The sequence below is a fragment of the Equus przewalskii genome, chromosome 16, assembly GCF_037783145.1.
Source record: "Equus przewalskii isolate Varuska chromosome 16, EquPr2, whole genome shotgun sequence".
NCBI lineage: Eukaryota > Metazoa > Chordata > Mammalia > Perissodactyla > Equidae > Equus > Equus przewalskii.
This window is the reverse complement of record NC_091846.1, coordinates 68,937,468-68,958,196: the sequence shown is the minus strand read 5'-3', so window position 1 is coordinate 68,958,196 and position 20,729 is coordinate 68,937,468. Positions and strand designations below refer to the sequence as shown.

At 45.4% G+C, this 20,729-nt stretch overlaps 1 protein-coding gene and 1 long non-coding RNA gene across 11 annotated transcripts in view; one reads left to right on the top strand and one right to left on the bottom strand.

Annotated features, from left to right (window-relative positions):
- LOC139076523 (uncharacterized) overlaps positions 1–20,729 on the top strand; it is a 76,359-nt gene that overhangs the window by 40,850 nt on the left and 14,780 nt on the right. The gene's annotated exons all lie outside the window — the stretch shown is intronic.
- Positions 659–20,729, bottom strand: part of CLYBL (citramalyl-CoA lyase) — a 229,923-nt gene continuing 209,852 nt past the window's right edge. For 7 of the 10 annotated variants that reach the window (XM_070579163.1, XM_070579168.1, XM_070579173.1 and 4 more), the window contains 2 exons: positions 11,894–12,013; positions 10,509–10,655 (listed from right to left, as the gene is read on the bottom strand). In XM_070579163.1, coding sequence (XP_070435264.1) covers positions 11,910–12,013 — 104 coding nt within the window. In that variant the 3' untranslated portion in view covers positions 10,509–10,655; positions 11,894–11,909. Of the gene's footprint in view, positions 5,713–10,508; positions 10,656–11,893; positions 12,014–20,729 lie in introns of those variants that run through there. The other 3 variants (XR_011528231.1, XM_070579169.1, XM_070579164.1) reach the window with 3 other exon arrangements.

Here is a 20,729-nt window from a genome sequence, read left to right as displayed (position 1 = left end):
TCCACATTTTAATATTCCTAAATGAGTTTTAAATCAACCAAAAGGAATTTATTCTTTTTGAATAATCTTTGACTCTTTGAGAGTCAAGATGTAGTCAAAGTTTTTGAATTCCAGGTAGAAATCAAAAGGATCAAATGAAAATGCTTATGGATAAAGATAGATGAGAAATGAAGATATTGAATCTTTGCTATTAGCTTGGAATGACAACTCCCTGTGCGTGCATGTGTATGTGCGTGCATGCATGTGTGTGTTTGACGACGCTCTGCTGGGATCCACGAGGAGCAGCTGATGTTGGAGGGCGTACCTCACAGAAGCTATAAGGACAGTTGGTGGCAGACTGCAGCCATGGGGCCAGCAGATTACTGATTTCAAGGCAATGTCCACCTAGGAACCCTTCTTATTGAAGACCGTATCCCCAGAACCATCAAGTTTTAAAATGTAGTTAACTGGAGATGGTTTTTATTTTCTTGTTATGAAACCTAGGTGCCCACACTAAGGCCTCACATGACTATATCCTGTGTCTACTCACGAAGAGTATTTATAGCGAGAAGATGCTGAGGTTGACCCCTCTTCATGAATAAGTCAGGAAACAGAAAGACTGTGTTTGGGATTTAGCTCAGAAATACAAGGGAAAGAAGTCACATTACCATCAGAAACATCAATTTCTTAAGATATTTATTTGAAAGTTTTGAGAAAAGTAAAGCTCATGCCCTGGGGCTTCTGGGAGTATGTACAAAATACAATAATTAAATTAAGTCCAGCGGTTAAAATTCCTCATAAAAAGAAAAAGCTGGAGCGCTTCCCAATGGGGAATGCTTGACTTAAAAGAAAGGTTTTACTCTGTGGCCTGAAGGTCAACAAACTGGGACTCTGTGGGAATGTATAAAATTTCTTAAAGAGGTTCTTCAGTCTTTGTTTTGTTAAAAGAAAATAAAAGAGTAAAAAGGGACAAGTTCTGAAAATTCAAAAAATGAAGGTGCAGTCCTAAAATCATCATGATTTTTATAAACGCAGCACCAGAGGCTATGAAAACATGCTCTCTTTTCTGAGGACTAATCTAACACATATGCTCTTTCAGAAGGAAGGAAAAAAGCCAATGGCGCCGTTTGAACAAACCATTTTAAAAAGTGCTCCTTTTCAGGGGAAGTGCATGCAAATTTGTGACCCATTCATTTGCAACTTATTTAGAAGCTAAGCTAACCTTAAAGATTCTCATAAATATATTTCACAATTAAAAATTCCTTAGATGACACAAAGACTGATCGGTTTTTTAAAAGGTTTTTATGAAGCAAAGTTGTAAAACATAATTTTGGGGGTCACATCCTCAGTGATCTAAAATGGAATGCTTTTCATAATATGATAATATCTGTTTTGATAAATAATCATTTGTTGTTACTTTGTGGCAATGTCCCTCCAAAAAGGAATAAGGTTAACAACAGGCTAGGAATCAAATTTTATGTCCTTAAACTTTCTTATTTATCAGCATCATTCTGGCCTCCCATGTGAACTTCAGCTGCATACCCAAATAATTTCGACTGAAACATAAAGATCCAATGACCAATTTGCCAGATCCTCATCGTCTTTATTGCTTAAGTGGAATCTGAATGTTGGCTTTGCATTAAGACAGCATGATCAAATGTAGGACATTAGGAAGAGCAGCTTTGGCAGCAATATTTAATTTACTGAATAATTAGCAGCCTCATTGACATTTCTGCTTGATTCCCAAAGTACAATATTAGCTGTCCTTTGCACTCAGGCTCTCGGCAGTAAAATGGGCTAATAAACTTCCTGTGCCAAGTTCACAGTAAGCGAAGGACGATGGAGTGTCCTGCAAGCAGCTCACAACTTAAGACACTAGATTGACTTCCGAAACGTGAGCACAGAATTAGAAAAAAAAATTACCCAATTTTGTTGTTTTCTTTTCTACATTTGTTAATTTTGCTTTTGGAATTTCGAGGAGAGGAAGGAAGGTAAAATTATAAGAAAAAGGAGAAGGTAAGTGGAAGTAGAATGACAGTAAACCGAGGGACTAGAGAGAATGAAAGATGATACACAGAATGATGCAGGCCACGGAGGATGGGGCCGCAGGAGGAGGCCCAGAGAGCTAACACAGCTGACTACATCCTCTGTCCTTGAGGTTCTTAACCTAACAATAAATAGCCAACATGAGAGGCAGAGAGGCATTCATTCATTCATTCATTCATTTATTTGGTGAGGAAGATTGGTGCTGAGCTAACATCTGTGCCAATCTTCCTTTATTTTGTATGTGGGATGCCACCCACATGGCTTGATGAGCGGTGTGCAGGTCCATGCCCAGGATCTGAACCCGTGAACCCTGGGCTGCTGAAGCAGAGCATGCAAACTTAACCACTACACCACCGAGCCGGCCCCTAGAGAGGCATTTATTTTGAGATCAAAGAAGGGCAATTTGGGAGCACAAATTCAGGCAGAAACCCAAGTAGCATCCCGATTACAGGAGAGGGCCTCAGGGTTTTTATGGGAAAAAGGGAGGAAGATGAGGTTGGGAAGGAAGAGTTCATTGGTGCTAGATGAGAGGAGGCTGGGTTTGTACTTCCTGGATTGGCCTGAGATTCGGTCATCAGGCAAAAGGCTAGACTTGCACTTCGTTAATTGGTTAGCAGTTTGCTCATCAGCAAAGTCCAGTTTCCTCAGTCCTGTCAAACAGGATATTCTGGGCCTTGCTGATTTCTTGGAATGTTGGTGGTTTGGTCAAGTTTGAAAAATAAGACATGCAAGGCAATTCCTCTCAACTGGCTGCTCTGGTTCTGTTTTAATATGGCTCCACTCATGTCATGTTTCACACGGTCTACATCCTGCTCCTTCATCCCTCCAGTGGGCCTCCTTTTCTTAGACACCCAAGACATTCCCCAGCCATTTAGACCAGTCCCCAGTGGACAACTCTGCAAACTGCATGAGGGACTGTTCAGCCTAGGAGGGAATCAGGGCCTATGGGGTCTGGGGGCCAATGAAGACCTACTGCGAGGTGGTATTTGCCTGGTGGTGGCGCTTCCTGGCTGCGATTGATGACTAGTTGTTTGAATTGTGATGAGCTCGAATATCTTTGCCGGGATCAAGCACTCTCTCTGAGGGAGGCAGTTGTGGAAAAAGAGGTTTCAGCTATTTTCTGGTTGTTTCAAAAAACTCATTTGGAGGTTCCTTAGTAGGGAACTTAATGTAAAGCCATAAATCTCAGGAGTTCTTGGATGTGAAGCTGTGTGGTTTAGTGGTTTGAGGCTTTAGTGTAGTCTTAGTATTGCCAGCTGTGTGACCTTGAGCAAGTCCGCGTAAAGGGCCAATATTTGCGCAAGTCTAGGAGGCACGTTAATGTTGTATTTTTTCTATGTGAATGGAGCCCCCTTCAGCCAGGAATCGGTACTGCATAATCCTCCAGAGCTTCAGCGTCTTTATCTACAAAATCAGGGGGTTGGACAAAATAACATGAGTTTGTAGTCTGAACAGCTCCATATTGAGAGAAATTTCCATAGTCGAAGTATGGGACTAGGAGATTCCAAACATCAGCAGAGCCACAGAGCTCTCCTGGGATGCAAGTGGCCGTTGGAGTGGCTGCCACACCCTGCGCGTCCAGGGATTGGCCTCGCCGATGTTTCCCTGTGAGAACATATCCTGCGCCTACCAATAGAAGTCAATAAGAAAATGGGGTTCGCCTCATAGAAACTCACCTTCCAGCCAGTTTCGCTGCAGTGGGAGTCCCCTCCCGGACTGCGGAGCGGTGAGCACCTGGATGGAAATCATTTGGCTGTTACTGAATGCCTGCTCTTCACCAAGCATGATGCTAGGTGCTTTTAAATAGTACTGTATTTGTTAGTTTTTATTTGTCATTATTTGATATTCATTCTTTTTTGAAAGATTATTTTTAAAAATTGTGGTAAAATATATGTAACATAAAATTCCCTGGCATGCAGGCTGCTGAGGGAAGGTGCGGTCTTGGGCAAGGTGGTTGTCTGCAGCTGAGGATGCGGAAGGAGGAGCTGACAGCTGGAGGCTGTCTGCTCACCGCACCACCCCAGCCAGGCAAGTGGGGGCATTCTCCAAGGGGGATTTGGGTGGCACATCTGATCTGTGTGCCCACTGCATCCTTGTAGCAACTCTTTGACTTAGGTCTTATGATTCTTATAGTTGGAGAAACTGATGCTCAGAGAGAATAAATGACTTGTCTGAATGTAACGTAACTCATTAATCTCAAATCCAGGATCAGAACCTAAGTGTCTGATGCGGGGAAGACTAGTTCCTAATTCTAATGAACACACATTTAGCAAGCTCTTGCTGGGAGTGAGGGATGAGCAGGGAGGGATCCAGACACGCATGGCAATGTCCAATATTCAGGGCATCCACACTCTCTTGGGGACACACACACATAAGAAGTTCTACAACAGAAATCTGATCCAATGCAACGGAAGGGCTGGGGGAGGGCCAGCAAGCCGTCTCTGGGGAGACCTGGCAGAAGTGGCTTTCAAGTTGCGTCTTGAAGAATGATTAGGAGTTTGTTGGGTTTGACGCAGAGGGAGGGGTCACAGCTTGTGCAAAGGAGTGCCGGGCACTGCAGCCAGGCACGGTCTGGCTGCACGGTGGCCAGGCCCCCTTGAGAGAGGCAATGGGTCACTGGTGTGGAAATGCCGGTGGGGCTCCGGCCGCTGGACTCACTCCTGGCAGCCTGGGAGAAGCGTCATGAGGCTCCCCTGGAAGCTGCTGCGTAATTGCCGTCCCTGGAAGCCCGGTGGAGGAAATGGATGTGCTCTTCTCCTCATTTGGGAATTCGTGTTATTAACACAGTTTTCCAGAGAATCTAAGCCAGAAGTTCACGTTTGTTTTTATTTTCTTCCTTCTGTGGAACTCAAAAGAGCCCATTAAAAAAAAATTAAGCCAGATGCCTAAAGTATATAGTCTTCTGAAGAACCTCTCCACCACAAAGCTATCTGAAATGGAATGTTCCTTTTCTCTCCATTCTTTTACTGTCTGAATAACTAAGGCAATTTGAATCACTGTTTAAAACAAAATAAAATCCAGCCCAACTAGCTATGTGGCATTAAGCAGACCCAAAAGTTCAGTTTCTTTTCACTGAATTTCTCCCCTTAGCTAGATATTTTAACATCATGATATAGTCAGTGTTTGGTCTTCCTTGTTTCTCGTAGGATGACTCCATCGACTCCATCAGTATATCAACTCTCTTATTTATGGAATGAAGAGAATCTCGAAAGTTCCCTACAGGGCTTAGACTAATCTCTGGGACATGTCCAGTTTTCTGTGTGTTTGCATGTTGCACACACAGTGTGAGAGAGAAAGGGATTTTGAGCAGTGGAGAAGTCTGCCATCCTTACAGACCCCCTTCCGGCCGCCGGCGGCACAGGTGATGGAGAGTGGGTTTCCCACTCTTCCTGGAAAGCTTTGTCGTTGATTTAGGGTTCAGCCCTAACTCTCTGGAAATTTGGTCCCCTCTGCCCTTCCTGAATGGGTTGATTCCTGAACCAGAGCTGATATTGGAGAAAAGCACCTCACCTTGGCCAAATTCTGCCCTAAACCTGAGCACAGCTTTCCGGTTCCCGGTGTATGGCCAAGGGAGAATGGGGCCAGGCCCCTGTCTGTTTGTTCCCTTAGAAGTCTGATAGGCTGTTTACAAGCACTCAGAAGAGCTGACTTCGCTCCTCCAACCCCAGGTGGGTCTCTGGCGAGCTCCTAGGGACCAAAAGAAGAGGGGAGAAGGAGATGAAATAGGTGAAAAAAGTGGCTGGTTCTCAAAGCACATGGTGTGTAGTTTCTCAAACGTTTTAAATTCTTAATGTGCACCTCTCTGGTTATTAGCACAACTGTAGCCAATGACACTTCTTTTTGTTTTGCCATTTGACATTATTTTACCCCTTTGCTCCTCCTTTGACTTCACACAAGGGCATTTTAATTTTAAAAGAAAAGTCCAGCCGGAACCAGTCCTACGACTTTCAGACTAGCTGTCTGGCACCCAGCTAGGCTCAACCGATGTTTGTTGAATGAATAAACGAATGAAGTGATTCTCTTGAAAAAGTTCAGAGAAATCTTTACTGTAGCAAAGTTTTTTGTTTTTTTTTTCTGAAGCCCAGGATAATCACTTAAAGTATCCTCTATGGATTTGAGAGGGCAATAGGCGAAGTTGATTTTAGAGTCTTTTAAGAAACTCTCAACCGAAAAGCTATCTGAAATGGAGTGTTCGTTTTTCTCTTGAGTGTAAGACCGTGTTTGAATAACGTGGGCAGTTCACCTCAACGACTGAAAAGCAAGGGGACCCGGATGCTCCCTCTGCAGGGCCCCCGGCCATGGACGCGGCTTGGAGCCGGACGGGCTAAGGGCGCGGGGCTCCGTCAAGGACAGCGGGACCCGGGGGGCGCGCCTGGCACTTGCGGGGCCCCTGGGGGCTCGTCCTTGCGCCTGGCCCAGACGCCGGCTTCGGGCTGGAGGGGCACAGGGCCGGCGGGTCCCCAGGGCGGGCGCGAGGCCCCGCGCAGGTGTCGGGTCTGTGCGCGGTGCGCCAGGGGTGCTGGGGGCCTGGGAGACCCGAGAGAGACGTTATTGTTACACTGTAACGAGTCTGATTAACATGCTCCTGACACTTTCTCTTAGTTTCTCCGGCTCCTAGCAACAGCGCACAAAGGCGCGGGATTGTCCCGGGCTCCGCGGGGACACGGGGCAGCCTTTGATCTGCCACCATTACAGCGGGGCTGCGCGACAGGCTCGCCGGCTCCGGGCGGCCCGCGGCGGGCGGGCGGGCGGGCGAGCGGGGCCCCGCGGTCCCGGCCCACTGGGCTCCCCGGCCCCGCCCGCCGCCCCGACGGCCGTGCGCCCCGAGGCAGCGCCGCGGCCCGGGCTCCCGCTGCGGCTCCGCGTCCGTGCGCCCCGCGCCGGGCCCGCCGACCTCAGGCCGCGGGAAGCCGGGCGGCGGGGCAGGCGGCTCGGCGCGTCCCGGCCCCGCGGTCACATGGCCCTCCGACGGGGCGCATCTCTGGGCTCGCCGGGCCCTTCCCGTCGGAAGAAGGCAGCAGTAAAACCGAGCCGGTCCCTTACTACTGAAAATAAAACAAAATTTAAAATAAAGGTAGGGCGCGAGCGACAAACAGCTCCCCGAAGGTTTTGTAAAAAATGCACAGAACAAATCCCGCAGCGCCGGCCGCGCCGCTGGCACCGGGTGCGCTGGCGCCGGACCCCGCAGCCGAAGGGCCCTCGCCACCCTCGCGCTTCCTTCCGACGCATCGCTTGCTTTCTGCCGTTGGCAATTCTTGTCGATTCGGAAGGAAATACGCTGCCAAATAATTGCTGGAAGGTAAACGAACTAACAACAACAACGACAGAAATCGCTGTCACAGAACAGCAAAAAGCTGCCGGTCCCCCGCGCAGCTTTCGGGGACTAAGTTAGGTATTTGAAAGTAACTTATTTTCCGTTTCCTTCGCTCCCTTAGTCCCCCAGCCCCGCCCGAGTTTAAAAGAAGGCGCGGAAAGAAAGACTAAGATTTTAACATTTAAATGTGGAAGTCTGCTGATGACTTTCTTCTAAGTTGCAACGTGACAACCTCGCGGGGGGAGGGTCTCTGGGCCGCGAAGACCGTGTCCCCGAGCCCGGGGCACAAGCTCTGCGGCCACACACCGGTTCGGGGACCCTCGCCGGCATTCATATGCACAGGGTCCTGATGGTAATCTATAGCCTGTTTTGTACCGTCAGTTGCCTTCCAAGTACTGGCGGTAAAAATAAAAATGAAAACCCGACGACATTTAGCTTTCCAAGATAAACGGAAACCATAAAAGCAGAATGTCCGTCAAATAAAAAAAAGCACGTATTCTTTTTTCTCTTCTTGAGACACCGTTAGAAAAATTCAACATCCCCAATGAAGGTCAGTTTCCCGAAATCCAGCAAAACTATTAGGGGCTAAGGTGTTGATGATAACAACATGTATATTTTAGAGGAGGAATAAAGACGACATGGTCTGTTCCATTTACCCAGCAAAACATGCCAGGCAACGAGTTACTTTCAAATTCAAATCGGAGGCGGTGAAGTCTTCGATCTTGAAGACACTTTCCCCCGCCGGTCCCTGGAGGAGATGAGAAGGGCAGCCAGCGGTTCAGCCCTTGGAAATCTGAAGGGAACCGCTCCCAGCTGCCCCGGAGCCTCCCAACTTGTGCTCCGGGACGGTGCCCGCCTCCACTGGAGTCCCTCGCCATTTCAATAAAACGTGATTGTATTGATATAATCCTCTATACATTAAAATGAGGTTGTCACAGATTGTCATTAAGACCTCAGTAAAACAATGAAGACATTATTGGGCACCCCCCCCCCCCCCCAGGCAAGGTATGAGGGGAATAAAACAATCTACACCACACGGGTCCTATTGAGATTAATGAAAAAATTATGCAAAAAAAAAAAATCTCGATTTCATTTTCCCGGGACACGGCTTTGCATACATGCAGTCGGTCTTGCCTTGCACCTGATGATTTATTAAACTAATCTACAGTGATCACCACGGATGTTCTCAACTCAATCTTGTCCTGGCTCATTTTCTAAGTAATTGTTTCTCATTAGTTCTGATAATGTTTTAATAGTGTTACCCATAATTTAGCCCCCAAGAATTAATAACAGGGGAGCAATATGGCAAAACGTCTTGGGATAAGCTACACAAAACATAAACAGGTATGTTTTTTAATTAATCAGATTACTGGAAGGTTCTCTTCTTATAGTCAGTGCATTCCTGGCTCGGAGGAATTCCCCATGTTGGGCATTCCCATCATGCCAAGGGGGATCAGCTCACCCAGCCCTGCCTCCTCCCTTTCTCCCTGTGAGACCTTCGCCCAACCATCACCCCAAAGAGATGCGGGTGGGGAAAACAGTGGAGATATCCCTTGTCTCCCAGCATCTCCTGGTCCTGGAGTTTCATTTTTCAAGGAATGAGGCACAACAGGTCTCTGACCATGACTGAACCCTTTTCTGGGGCCCTCGTCAGGGTGTCTGTCAGAGAGTGGCAGCGGGGTGCAGCCTTCGGGCTTGAGTGGGTGCCAGTCTCATGATCCTACCATGATTGGGACCACGAGGCTATGAGGAAGATGATAAATCTGACGCTTGGGGAGACTTCAACAAGGTGGTCTTGTTTAAACAAAGTGCAGTTTGAGATAAAGGGCATGTTGATCAGGTCAGCATGGTCTGGGACCGAGGAACCTGGGGGCCTGTTGGTGCTGGTGGCAGGGAGATCCAGCCAGGCCCAGGCTCTCAGCACCACCCAGAGCCCTTGCTGAGAGACAGCACTGCTTTCCCCGAGGTCCAAGTGCCTTCACCCTGGCATGTGAGGTCCCCTCCGAGGGAGGGCTTGGCCCTCAGTGAGCCTCTGGTTTGAGGAGGTCCACTGGTAGGGTTTGGGGGTTGCCTGTGTTAGGGGGTGGAGACTAGCACGTCTGCCCTTTCACCCTGTCAAGGCCTAGGGGGGTTATCTTGAGGGACACAGAGGATGGGATGGGCAGTCAGGTTGAAGTGGGGGCTGCCTGCAGTGAAGTATACAGGCTTTTATTTTCTTCTTTTGTTTAAGACAGGTCCAGTCTACACTTCTAACACCTGAGGTGGGATGTGTATATGACAGGTCAGAATGAGAGGAGGCCTCCTTTCACCTTCTGCCTTCTGAGCAGTCCTCCTGTCTCTGAGTTCTGAGCAGAGGGGTCCGACTGTGTGGACAGCTGTGGTCCTGGATCATCCTAGTGCACACCTGACTACCAGCCTAGGGAGGCACAACTGCCACGGTGGGGAGGAGGGGGACTGCTTCTCCTGTGACTGCCCCCACTGCCCCTGTCCGCAGTCCTGAAGCCCAGTTTGGCTGGAGGCCAGTCATTTCCCAAGTTGGCTGAGATGCCATCTTCCTCCTTCCGCCAGCCCCTCCGGGTGAGGCTGGTGCACAGAGGAGGGGAGATGCGCTGCCTAAAGCAGGCCAGAGCCCCAGCCTGGCACATCCCATCTCAGTTCAAGAGCTGTCTCCTCGGAGCCCATGTTTGGGAATATTAGTTGGTGTCCCAAGAATGTGTTCCCAGAACTGTCCTGCCTGGATCTGGTTCCTTTGGCACGCCGGTAGGAACTGGCTGACCCCCTCCCACCGTGCTCTGAGTGGGTGGTTGTTGCATGAGGACCTCGCCCATTTTGCTTTGGTTCCATGGTGGCTTTCCTTGTATTTTAGCCTTCAGCTCTACTCCCCGCTCATGCTTCCTGTAGGAACTGGAAGAGGCAGGGGAAAGTAGACTCCTGGATGAGGCACAAGGTAGAGGCCATGGAGGAAATAAACAAAAAGGGCATAGGAGGAGGTGAAAAACGAAAATAAAAAACAACTGTTTTCTATTTACAAATTTAAATAAACAGAACAGCCTTCCCTGCGGTGTTTGTCTAAGAGTAGCAGCCTTGCTGCTGTGTAGGTCATGAAAAGGTTGGTGTAGAGTTTAAAACTTCCCATTCTGTTAATTTCTTAAAGAACAGTCATCCAGAGTCTCAACACAAAAGCTCATGATTTAATGAGGAGCAGAAACAAAATCTCTGATTGTTGGTGTTTCAAATTTCATTGGCGTCCTCTGGCAAACACAAGTTGATCCTTCGCAGCTTCAATACCCTTTAGCCTTCAGTATAAGAGCACATGCTGAATAGGGGAAGAATGGCTGGTTGTTATGTTTATTTACCCTTACTACAAGCTGGGTTAACCTCTTCAACACAGCTTTACTAAGCCCGTTAACCACACCACCCATATGACCTGTAGCAGCATCTCTAATGTGATGCAAATCTCACGGGGGACCATAGGCACCAGCTCTGCCGCATTGTGTCTTCTTAGAGGCTACAAGTTTATTGCTGAGGGGGCCCTGTCCCAGCCATACATTTACAGGGGGGAAATGGCCTCAATGGCAAACATTAAACGGGGAAATAAAGGGCCAGAATGGATGGTCTTGTGTTTCTGCACATTTATTTTTTAATTGCTGGTCACTGTTGACCCAAAGTGTTCACCCAGGATGAGGGCTTTTGTAGTCATCACCTAGCAGTTCAAGGATATGGGGGTTTCATTTTGGAGGGTGGATGTTAATAGCAATCAGTTCTGAAGATTTATTTTTAGAAGATATCTTTATAAGTCAATGTGACAGAATCAGCTTTCTCTATGCCATCTCTGTTATTTTATCAGATTACTAGTGAAATAAACATGACCTCACTCATTTAGTTGTTGTTATTATTATTATTATTTTCTTTTTGGTGAAGAAGACTGGCCCTGAACTAACATCTGTTGCCAATCTTCCTTTTTTTGCTTGAGGGAGATTGTTGCTGAGTTAACATCTGTTCCAGTCTTCCTCTATTTTGTATGTGGGACGCCACCACAGCATGGCTTGATGAGTGGGGTGCAGGTCTGCACCCAGGATCCAAACCTGCGAACCCCAGGCTGCTGAAGTGGAGCAGGCAAACTTAACTACTACGCCACCAGGATGGCTCTAGTTATTATTTTTTAAAAGCCTGGCCTTTCTTAAAATAATTTATGGTGTCGACCGAACAAGTGAACAATGTGGGAGACATTTACTAATGTGAGAAGGGTGAAGGGAGTATACGTATTCAGGAAAGTTCTGTTTCATTAAAGACCTAACTTCCCCAACTACTTCATCTCCCTGTGAAATCCTAAGTCCACATCTATAACACATGGATGAACAACAAAAATCATAAGCTTGGAACCAAAAAGAAGAAAGTTCATTTTTAGAGGAATGACTGGCCGTGAGATAACGAAAAAAAAATTGTGATTAACATGAACTGTAAATGGAGAGAGCTTCCAATCTGGCATACTAACAAGTTGCCTTGAGTATTATGGTTTGTCTTTAAGAAGCCCACTGTATATGCTCAGCCCACCTGATGAGAGCTTCATTTAACAGATGATTTTTCCTTGATGGATGTGGCAAGCGTAACAATGTTCTGGGCTTGCTTCAGTAATGGCATGTCGATCATGCTCCCTTGGAAAGTAAAGGCTCCCTGGAAAACAGAGAATATAAACTTCCTGAGAGAATGCTCGGAAATTATAGGCTTCCTTTCTGCGCACACTTGTACAACAAGAACATTTTAGATTCCACCTGAATTATACTGACTTCCTACCCAACTTTTGAGAAAGCCAAAGTAAATTACAGGGGAAAGATTTCTTTTTTCCTCCTAAAGAGGGAAAAAAAAACCTTCAGCATTTTAATGGAGAGGAGAAACATCAGAGACAAGTACTGGAAACTGTTCATTTAACTCTTGAAATCAAGCAGAAAACACTGGAAGGAAAATGTAAATACTTCCTTATATGCAGTTTTTGAAATATTGCATAGAACTTTAAAAATAGTCACACACTCTGGCAACTGATTATTGTTTAAAAAAATAATTGTATGATCAAGTTTATGGCAAAATGCTTCCTTCTTGCTGTAACATAATTGAGGGGTAACATTATCATGTGAAGAGAAAATGTATGCTAGGATTGTAGTGAGTGAAAAGACACTCCTCTGTTGGCATACACTTGCAGAAGATTAGAAGGACAAGGGACGCACGTTTGCAACAAGGGAATCATAAGTCTGTTGAATGGCAAGACTAGGAAGAATCACTGAGATCTTCTGGTTTATCCCCATTTTACAGATTTCTTTTTTTTTAACCTTCTGCAAATACTTACTGAATGTGTCATGTGATCTAGGTTCTGTTCTAGATGAGGAAACTGAGGCTCAGAGTAGTGAGTTATAGTCCAAGGTTATGTGATTAGGAAAAGTTAGAGCTGAGGCTAATACTTGGGCCTCAGAACTTCAAGGCTTCATCACAGACCCCCACATTAAGGTAACAGGTACTTTATTGCATCAGAAAAAGAAAAATGAAGAGGATAGAAGGCAGCATGCCCAGAATCTGAAGTTAATGTCTGCTTATTTATGTTCTTTTAATCACTTCTTTTTGCTGTTTACAATCATCGCTCTTCATCTTAATTCTCCTTCTTTTTACCTGTTGGCAAGATGCTGGTGTGAGTGGGGAGCAGGTGGTCTTTTGAGACCTAGAGGTGAATTGGAGCAATCATAATCATAGCTGATGGTTCATTTGCATATATTGCCATCCATATCTGTATTTCACAAGTGCCACTTCTCGACAGTCAATGTTGTCATTATTCAGGTCTTCTGGGACGGAGCTCCTGGGCTCTCTGGAAATCCTTATCTCCCACAATAACGTAAGAGTTATCCATGGGATGGAGGTTAAAAAAAATTGGCAGGGAATCCTTAGCAATGACTTTGGAATTTATTTTTCAATCAAGAGATTTAAAAGCCTCTAGGATTAGAATTTTCACCAGTAATGCCTAACCTTCTCAGCCTTAGAATGATAAATCTGATTCATATGAACACCTGTGTGGCCTAAAATCCTGTACCGTAAGTTATTTTCCAACCCTCTCATTTTTACTATTTATACTCCTAGATTGGCCTTTGCCTAATTTCATTCAGCCTAGAGCTAATTTTGGTCATCTTTGTGACCATGATGAATTTTATGAATTTGGTTAGAAGTTCCAAGGATGTTCCGTGGGTTAGCATGACACGTGAAACCAGGGCGTGCGACTCATGCTGTTTTACAAGGCAATAGTCTAGTTTTCTTATTGGAGTAAATGATGAAGACCAAAGGCCTCCTGGTTATCCACCCACCAAGTGGATTATGGCCCTGTAAAACAGCACATCTGTCCTGCCAGGGCCTAAATAATAGGCTGGGGAGAGGAAATTAGCATAGATGCACATGAAATCAAAATGATGCACAGAGAATCAACATGACGGCGTTGGGTCTATGCCATGTTCCTCGAATCTGCTTTGGGTTCCACATGCACATCAAAGATGCAAAATATTTCATGTAGTTTTTTTAAGACAGGGAGATCATTTCTTTCTTCTGTGGTGGCAGATTGTGCTTGACTTCCTTTATTAAGCTTAAGCTCGAAAACGACATTCCACATTTTTGCTCTTTGCTTCCTTCATCTCTGCAAACTGAGGATTTTAGTGTTCAGAATCAGACTGCCTAATATGAATATTCTCCTGCTCTCAATATCAACCTATAAAATGGTTGGTTTTTTAGCATATGGATCAACATGTGAAATGTGAATGGTCTGTTGGTCAGGATTTGGAAAAATGCAGTTTGTCAAAAGCTACTTGGATTTGCGGAGAAGGCTGGAAACATTCCTTAATGAATGATTATAGATAAGTTTCAGTTTCACGGCCCAGTGTGTTCCTGAGAAATTGGCATGCCGTTTCAAAAAGTAAAGGGAACTTCCATCAGCTTGAAGATTCAGACTATAATTTGGTTTAAAATGCCTTTAAATGCTAACTCATTCATGGTTAAGAACCTTAACAGCCATGGCTACAACAATAATAATAGCTTTAATTTTTTGAGCGGTTGTAGCCCAGGGCCTGTGCCTGGGACCTGACATGCTTTATTCATGTGATGCTCACCTCCAACACTGTGAGGGGGATACTATTACCCATCCCCACTAGGAATTTTTTTCTTTTTCTTTTTCATCGTGGTAAAAGCACACAACATAAAAATCCCCATCTCTACCATTTTTCAGTGTACAGTTCAGTAGTGTGAGTATATTCACGTTGCTGTGCAACAGATCTCCCGGACTTTTTCATCTCGCAAAAGTGAAACTCGGTACCCATTAAACAACTGCTCCCCATCGCTCTCTCCCTGCCCCAGGTGACCACCATCCTGCTTTCTGTTTCTATGACTTTGTACCCATCCCTATTTTATAACTGAGGAAACTGAGGCACGAAGAGCTTAAGAAACTTGTACAAGTTCTCCCTGCAGCTCGTAACTATAGAATGGGATAAAATCTGGCTCTATCTGGTCCAAAACGTGTGCTCCTGCTTAGACCTTAGGCTTATTGATTGAAAAGTGTTCTCGGAGTGGGTTCCTTGCCACCCGAATCGGAATCATCTGAGGAAGAGGGCGGGGGGAGGGTGGAGCTTGTGAAAATGCCGATTCTTGGGCTTGGTCCTGTGTGGTTTGATGCAGAAGGCCTGGGGGCTGGCCAGGAATCCTCTGACGATTCTAATGCACGTTCAAGTTTGAGAAGCTCTGTATTTTTAGCTCTCCTGGGTAGAAATGGTTAGGCCGGCTTTGGCATGGGTACGACTCTATCTCTGCCCTCAAGGAGCTTACAGTTTGCTGGAGGAAACAGGGAAGAAAAGCAGCAGATGCCATAAAATGCAACAAGAATTAGAGGAAAAGTCAGTGTGATGAGCAGTGAGAGATCTGAGGGTCTGAAATGGCTGCCCTTCTAACCAACTGAGATCATCTTTCCAGCGTTCATTAGATAGAAAATTGTGCACCTAGAGCATGTCATGTGTTTCCCGCTAGAGTTGTCAGGGAGCTCCATGCACAAGGGGCTTGTGTTCAACAATTACCTATTGAGTTATTTGTTGTGATAAATCACATGTCAGTCACTTTGGCACATCTTACTTTACACATATCAATGGTTTCAGACCCCTGGAAGTGAAGGGTGATATCACCTTAGCCTAGGTGTTATCTTCATAGGAGGGAAAATAATTCCTATTGGGCTGTAGTTTTTCTAACACTTTGGTCATTGCCCCGTGGTAAGATAGGCATTGAATTAACATGAACTTTAGCAGACCCTGGAGCTCTTCATGGGGGAGAATCTGACTTACAGTTTGATGGCAAAAGTATTGATGATGATGGTGGTGATGGTGACAATAGTAAACATATCTATAGGAAATACTCATATTTTGCATTTCTGGCGCTTAGTACTTGAGAATTTTTTGCTCTAGAGTACTAAAAGAATAATTTCCTAGAAACCACAAATTGATCTAATTCTTTCCCTACTCACTTTATTTTCAAATAACTTCTTTGGGCATTCCGGGAGTTCTCTGGCACGTTCCAATGGCGGTGCTGCTCTACTGGAATTCATGATAATATTTGAGTACAGCTGATACAGTCCTGCTTTTTCACGGTGACACTCTTTTTTGCTATGATGCTAAGTCTTATGCCCAATGAATTAATTATTTACTTCACAGCAGTTCCCAGTAAATTCCTAAAACTTTCAGTCAGCGTTGGCCATTATGAAATTTCTCCTCAAGATCTTGGTTGTGCCCTCTACTTACTGAAATCTCTCAGGCCCAGCCATCACCTGTGATAGAGCTCTTCCTTACAAAGTCAACTGCTCCTTGACACTTGAAATGGGGCAAGATGATGCTCTCACAGAGATGCTGTGATGGGCACTGTTTCATTCTTCTTTCTTTCCCATTTTTCAACCTATCACACTTGGAGAGTCCTTGAACAGACCCTGGTATGGCCTTGGTCCCCTCACAGTTTGGTTATGAAGTTCTTTTTAAGGATGTAAGTTTGGTTGCTTTGGTCCCCAAGGTTCAGTGGGGAGACTCCTGGCTCCTAGGCTGCCTAGCAGAGGTCTCACTGAGAGAGCTGGGACACTTACTGGAGGGTTACACCTTCCTAATTGGGATCATGAGGTTATTTTTCTGAAACATCAGATAGGATCATCCATTTGTGTAAACCCTGTTTGGGCTCCCTTTGGACTTACAGAATCAAGTGCAATCTCCTTAGCAGGAATCCCAAGGCTCCCCAAGATCAGACCAGCCCTGCTTCTGCCCTCAGCCTTGTCTCCTGCCAGTCCACCAACACACACACACACACCTCTGCACCTCTCACATGCTCTGTTCTCTGCTCTGAAGGCCCTTTCCCTGTTTGTCTGGCAAACTGCTCCACATGCTTCAAGACATCAGAAGATGTCATGTCTGTGAAGTGTTTCTAGACTTCCCTGGTAAGGCTAATCTCTCCTCTTCATTCCCTTATACGGCCTCCTGTTAGAGCGCTTGTCACACTCTATTGCAATTACTTCTTTACACTGCTATCTTCTTACTCTGCTGTGAGGTGCTTGAGGACAGGAGCCTGTCTCCTCTCTCTCTGAATCCTTAGAACCTAGCACCCAAAACACGGTTCGGAGTGGAGTTCGGCTCTTTTGTGGGGCCTGAGCTCGGTGACTGGGGTGGGGGTGGGGGAGAATGATATGGGAAGATGGAGTCTGTCTTTGTCTCTCCTCTCCTTCATCTGCAGGCGTCTTTCTGCACACTTGATCTTTCCCTGGTCTGGTAATACTCACTGGTCAGTTGGCCAACCCCTGCTGGGCCTCCAGTAGGACACAGTGACTGACCTCAACAAATGTGATATTGGGTTGGGGTCAGGTTAACTCATGCAGATGATGTAGTTAAAGTGCAAGTCTGTCACATTCATGGTGCTTAAGGACCGAGCAGCCACAGAGAGGAGTCATCAAACAGGGGTGGTTTGGCCAGGCAAGGGCTTCAAGGAACAGGCACTTTTAAAGTCGGCTTGAGAAGGTCAGGGATGCCAAATGAAGGTCAAGAGAGGGGCGGAGGGAGGGGGTACTGGGAGCAGCACATCGGGACCTGTGAGTGGGGTGGGCTTTCTGTGTTCTGCAAGAGTCTGCCTTGCCTCTGGTCACCAAGGACTCGATAGATGAAGCAGAATGAAGGACCACAGTATGAGATGATGGGTCTTTCTATGGGTGAAGGGCTTTCTCTAGGGCCTGAGGAAAGGGAGCCTAATTTAACCTCTTTAAAGCAATCTGGAAGAGAGACATTTTAAAACATTGGTTCCGCTACTCGTTAGCTGCTTGACTTTCTTTACAACAAAGGACATAAGACTTAGTTGCGACTTGATGAAGCAGGGCTGGAACCCACGGAATCCCTCTGTTCTTGCTGCATGCCCTGGTGGACCCGAGACTTGCTCCCTCCTGGACCCCAAGGGGAGGAAGCTGAACCACCTGTTTCCTTTCCTTTACTCTGGGTAATTTTCCTCTGTCCAGAGGTGGTCAGAGATCCAACAATCTGATTTATAGGTGCAAAAACTACGGTTCAGTATTAGTTAATGTTTTTAAAGGAACTATGAGTAGGATAGGACCAGAATCTATGGCTTTTCACTCCAAATCTCAAACTCTTCCCACTAATCAGTATACCCCAAAGTACGGCTGGTAAGCATGGGACCTGAGATGATTATAGAAAAAAACTTTAAATATAAAAAAGATTTAATATATATTTATTTTATACATACTGTATATATTTTAAATTTATTTTGATGTGATTTACAAAGAATAACTAATATATCCAAACTGTTATTTCAGAGATATTCTTACTTAGGATGAGGCTGAAAAAGAAAAAGCACGTTTGCGTCCATCCTGAGTTTCCACTTGAAAGCTCGTACTATAATTACGATGATATCAGAAACACCAAAGGCTATTTTCAGTGAGAAAAAAAATTCAATAATAAAAATGTGAATGACATTTTAAGTCCTTAAAAAACCCAAAGCATTTGTAAGAAGGATTAAAGGGGGTGACATTTGATCCTTGTATATGCTTCTGAATATCAGGAACCCTTTGTATTATGGATAAACATCTTTTAAAATCGCCATTGAGAGTAAAAGAATATTACTGAAGACTTGGGAAATAGAGAGCATGTTTTTGTTTTTTAACACTTTAAATTGTAGTGATAATTCGATAGGTATTTTAATAATATTTTGAATGAAAATTCAATAGCCATTTCCTCCTATGGCCAGAGAATTTACAGATGCTACTGTAGCTCTACATGAAAGTTCTAAAAGTTCAACTCAAGCCATTCAACATGGACAATTTGTATTGGGCTAATCTGTCGTTACTATTAGCACTGAAATTCTGATGGATGACATTCTGTGGCCTTTGATGGGGAAGTCCTTTAAATGACGCATAAGATTGTAACAGTTGGATAATCCGGAGGGGTTGGTTTCGCATCTGATTGGGGAATGCTGTGACAATGCAGGCCTGCTGAACTGCTTGGGAAGGTCCCTTCGTCCCTGCCTCAGAGCATGGCCTGGGGGGGTTGGGCATAGGCGTGGGGTGTGGGAGAGCCTGCATCCCGGGCAGCCTATTGGACTTATTTTCCAAGTTCTGAACAGCAGAAAAGCCTGGAGAAGCTCCCTCCTCTTCCCTCTCATCCTTTCCGTGTAGCTCTGGCTTGGAAAGAGAGCACAAAACCATCGATGGAGAACGGAATGGAGGGCCCTGTATGCTCCCCAGTGCAGTGCCACCTGCCAGGTCAGTGCTGGCCAGAGAGGACACGGGGACCGCCTGTCCCAGTCACCCCTCTGTGACTTTCCACCAAACAGTAATAGGCACCTCTCCAGGAGGGGCACTTTCTGAAGAGGTATTCAGTGGCTTGCAGCGGAAACAAAATGTACAAAAGATACCTAGAGAGAAAGGGGTTTGTTTCTCTGGGTTGTCCCGTTTGAGGCACCTCGATGCAGAGGTTAGGAATATGGGCTTTGGGGTCGGCTCCACCTGAATTTGAATCCCAGCTCTGTCTTTTCCTAGCTGTGTGTGATCCACAGCAAATAATGTTACTTTTCCGAGCCTCAGTTTCTTCAGCTGTAAAATGGGGATGATAACACTCCCATTGTAGAGTTGTTGTGAGGATTGAATAAAATAGCATATGCAATGGCCTGTCACATAACAGTACATGGGAACTGCAACTGCTACCACCACTGCCGTTACTGTCACCACTGCTGTGACCATGTCCCATTTGAGATTGCTACCACTACCATTCCCAATGCTCTCACCACGATCACTGCGACCACTATTGCTGCTATTTCTGCTACAGCTGTTATTAGCCGGAGATTATTTAATTCCATTGATCATGGAAAAGCCCAGTGAGAAGCAGAGCATTTGAGTTATAACAGGATTTTGTGATTCCAGAGTAGCTTTAAGGGTTCTGGGAGACGTCAACCTTCTTGAAGATGCAATGAGCAGAGGCTGACTCATGCCTATTGCTTCCTGTCCCTTCTAAACTTAGAAATCCCAGATTGAATCATCCCCTTTACGAAACTAGACTCAGGGGTGCAATATATTTGACATAGCATCAGCATTTGAAAACAAATACATTTAAAAGAATCTAAAACCTTACAATATCAGCTGGAGGAGATACTGATCAAATGCAGGTCACCTGAAATTGGGAGCATTGCTTACGCTGGAGGAGGAAGTAAAACCGAAGGACAAAGTTTTCAGCAGATGGTGAGCAGGAAAAGAAGAGTTCCAGCAAAGACAAATGGCCTGATGCATTGGTAAAAAGGAGGAAATTCCTTGAAGTGTGGAAATTGAGTGGATGTAAAATGAATTGACATCATTAACATTTTGCTTTTTAAAAAGGAAGCAAGAAATCATTTAGCTCTACAGAGAAACGCTCACAGACTATACATTGGTAAGATTAATTTGGGACTTTACTAACAGCGTTAGGAAGTTGGAAGAGAAAAAAACAAGCATTAGAAGGTTTGGGAGGTGAATTTGGCAGGGAAGGTGGAGGTGACTAAACAGTCGGGAGGAGAGCTGGGGTGAATGTTTGGGTCAATTACCTTAATATGTGACCAGTCCTGAGCTGTCTGCTTGCCCAGATGGAGGGGCTCGGTGGACCAGAGCTATCCTTACTCCACAAACAGATAGGGGAGACCAAAGGGGCCTTCTGTTTTTAAAATTCTTCCCAGAGCCCACAAAATACAGGCAGCAAGATTTATCTTTAAAATTATTTAGGCAGAATGATCAGACAGGAACAAACAAGTCTTTATTTTAAATATCTTTTGATAAAGAAATTGAAAAATCAGGCCAAGTATGCTATGTGGAAAGCTATCTACTGAG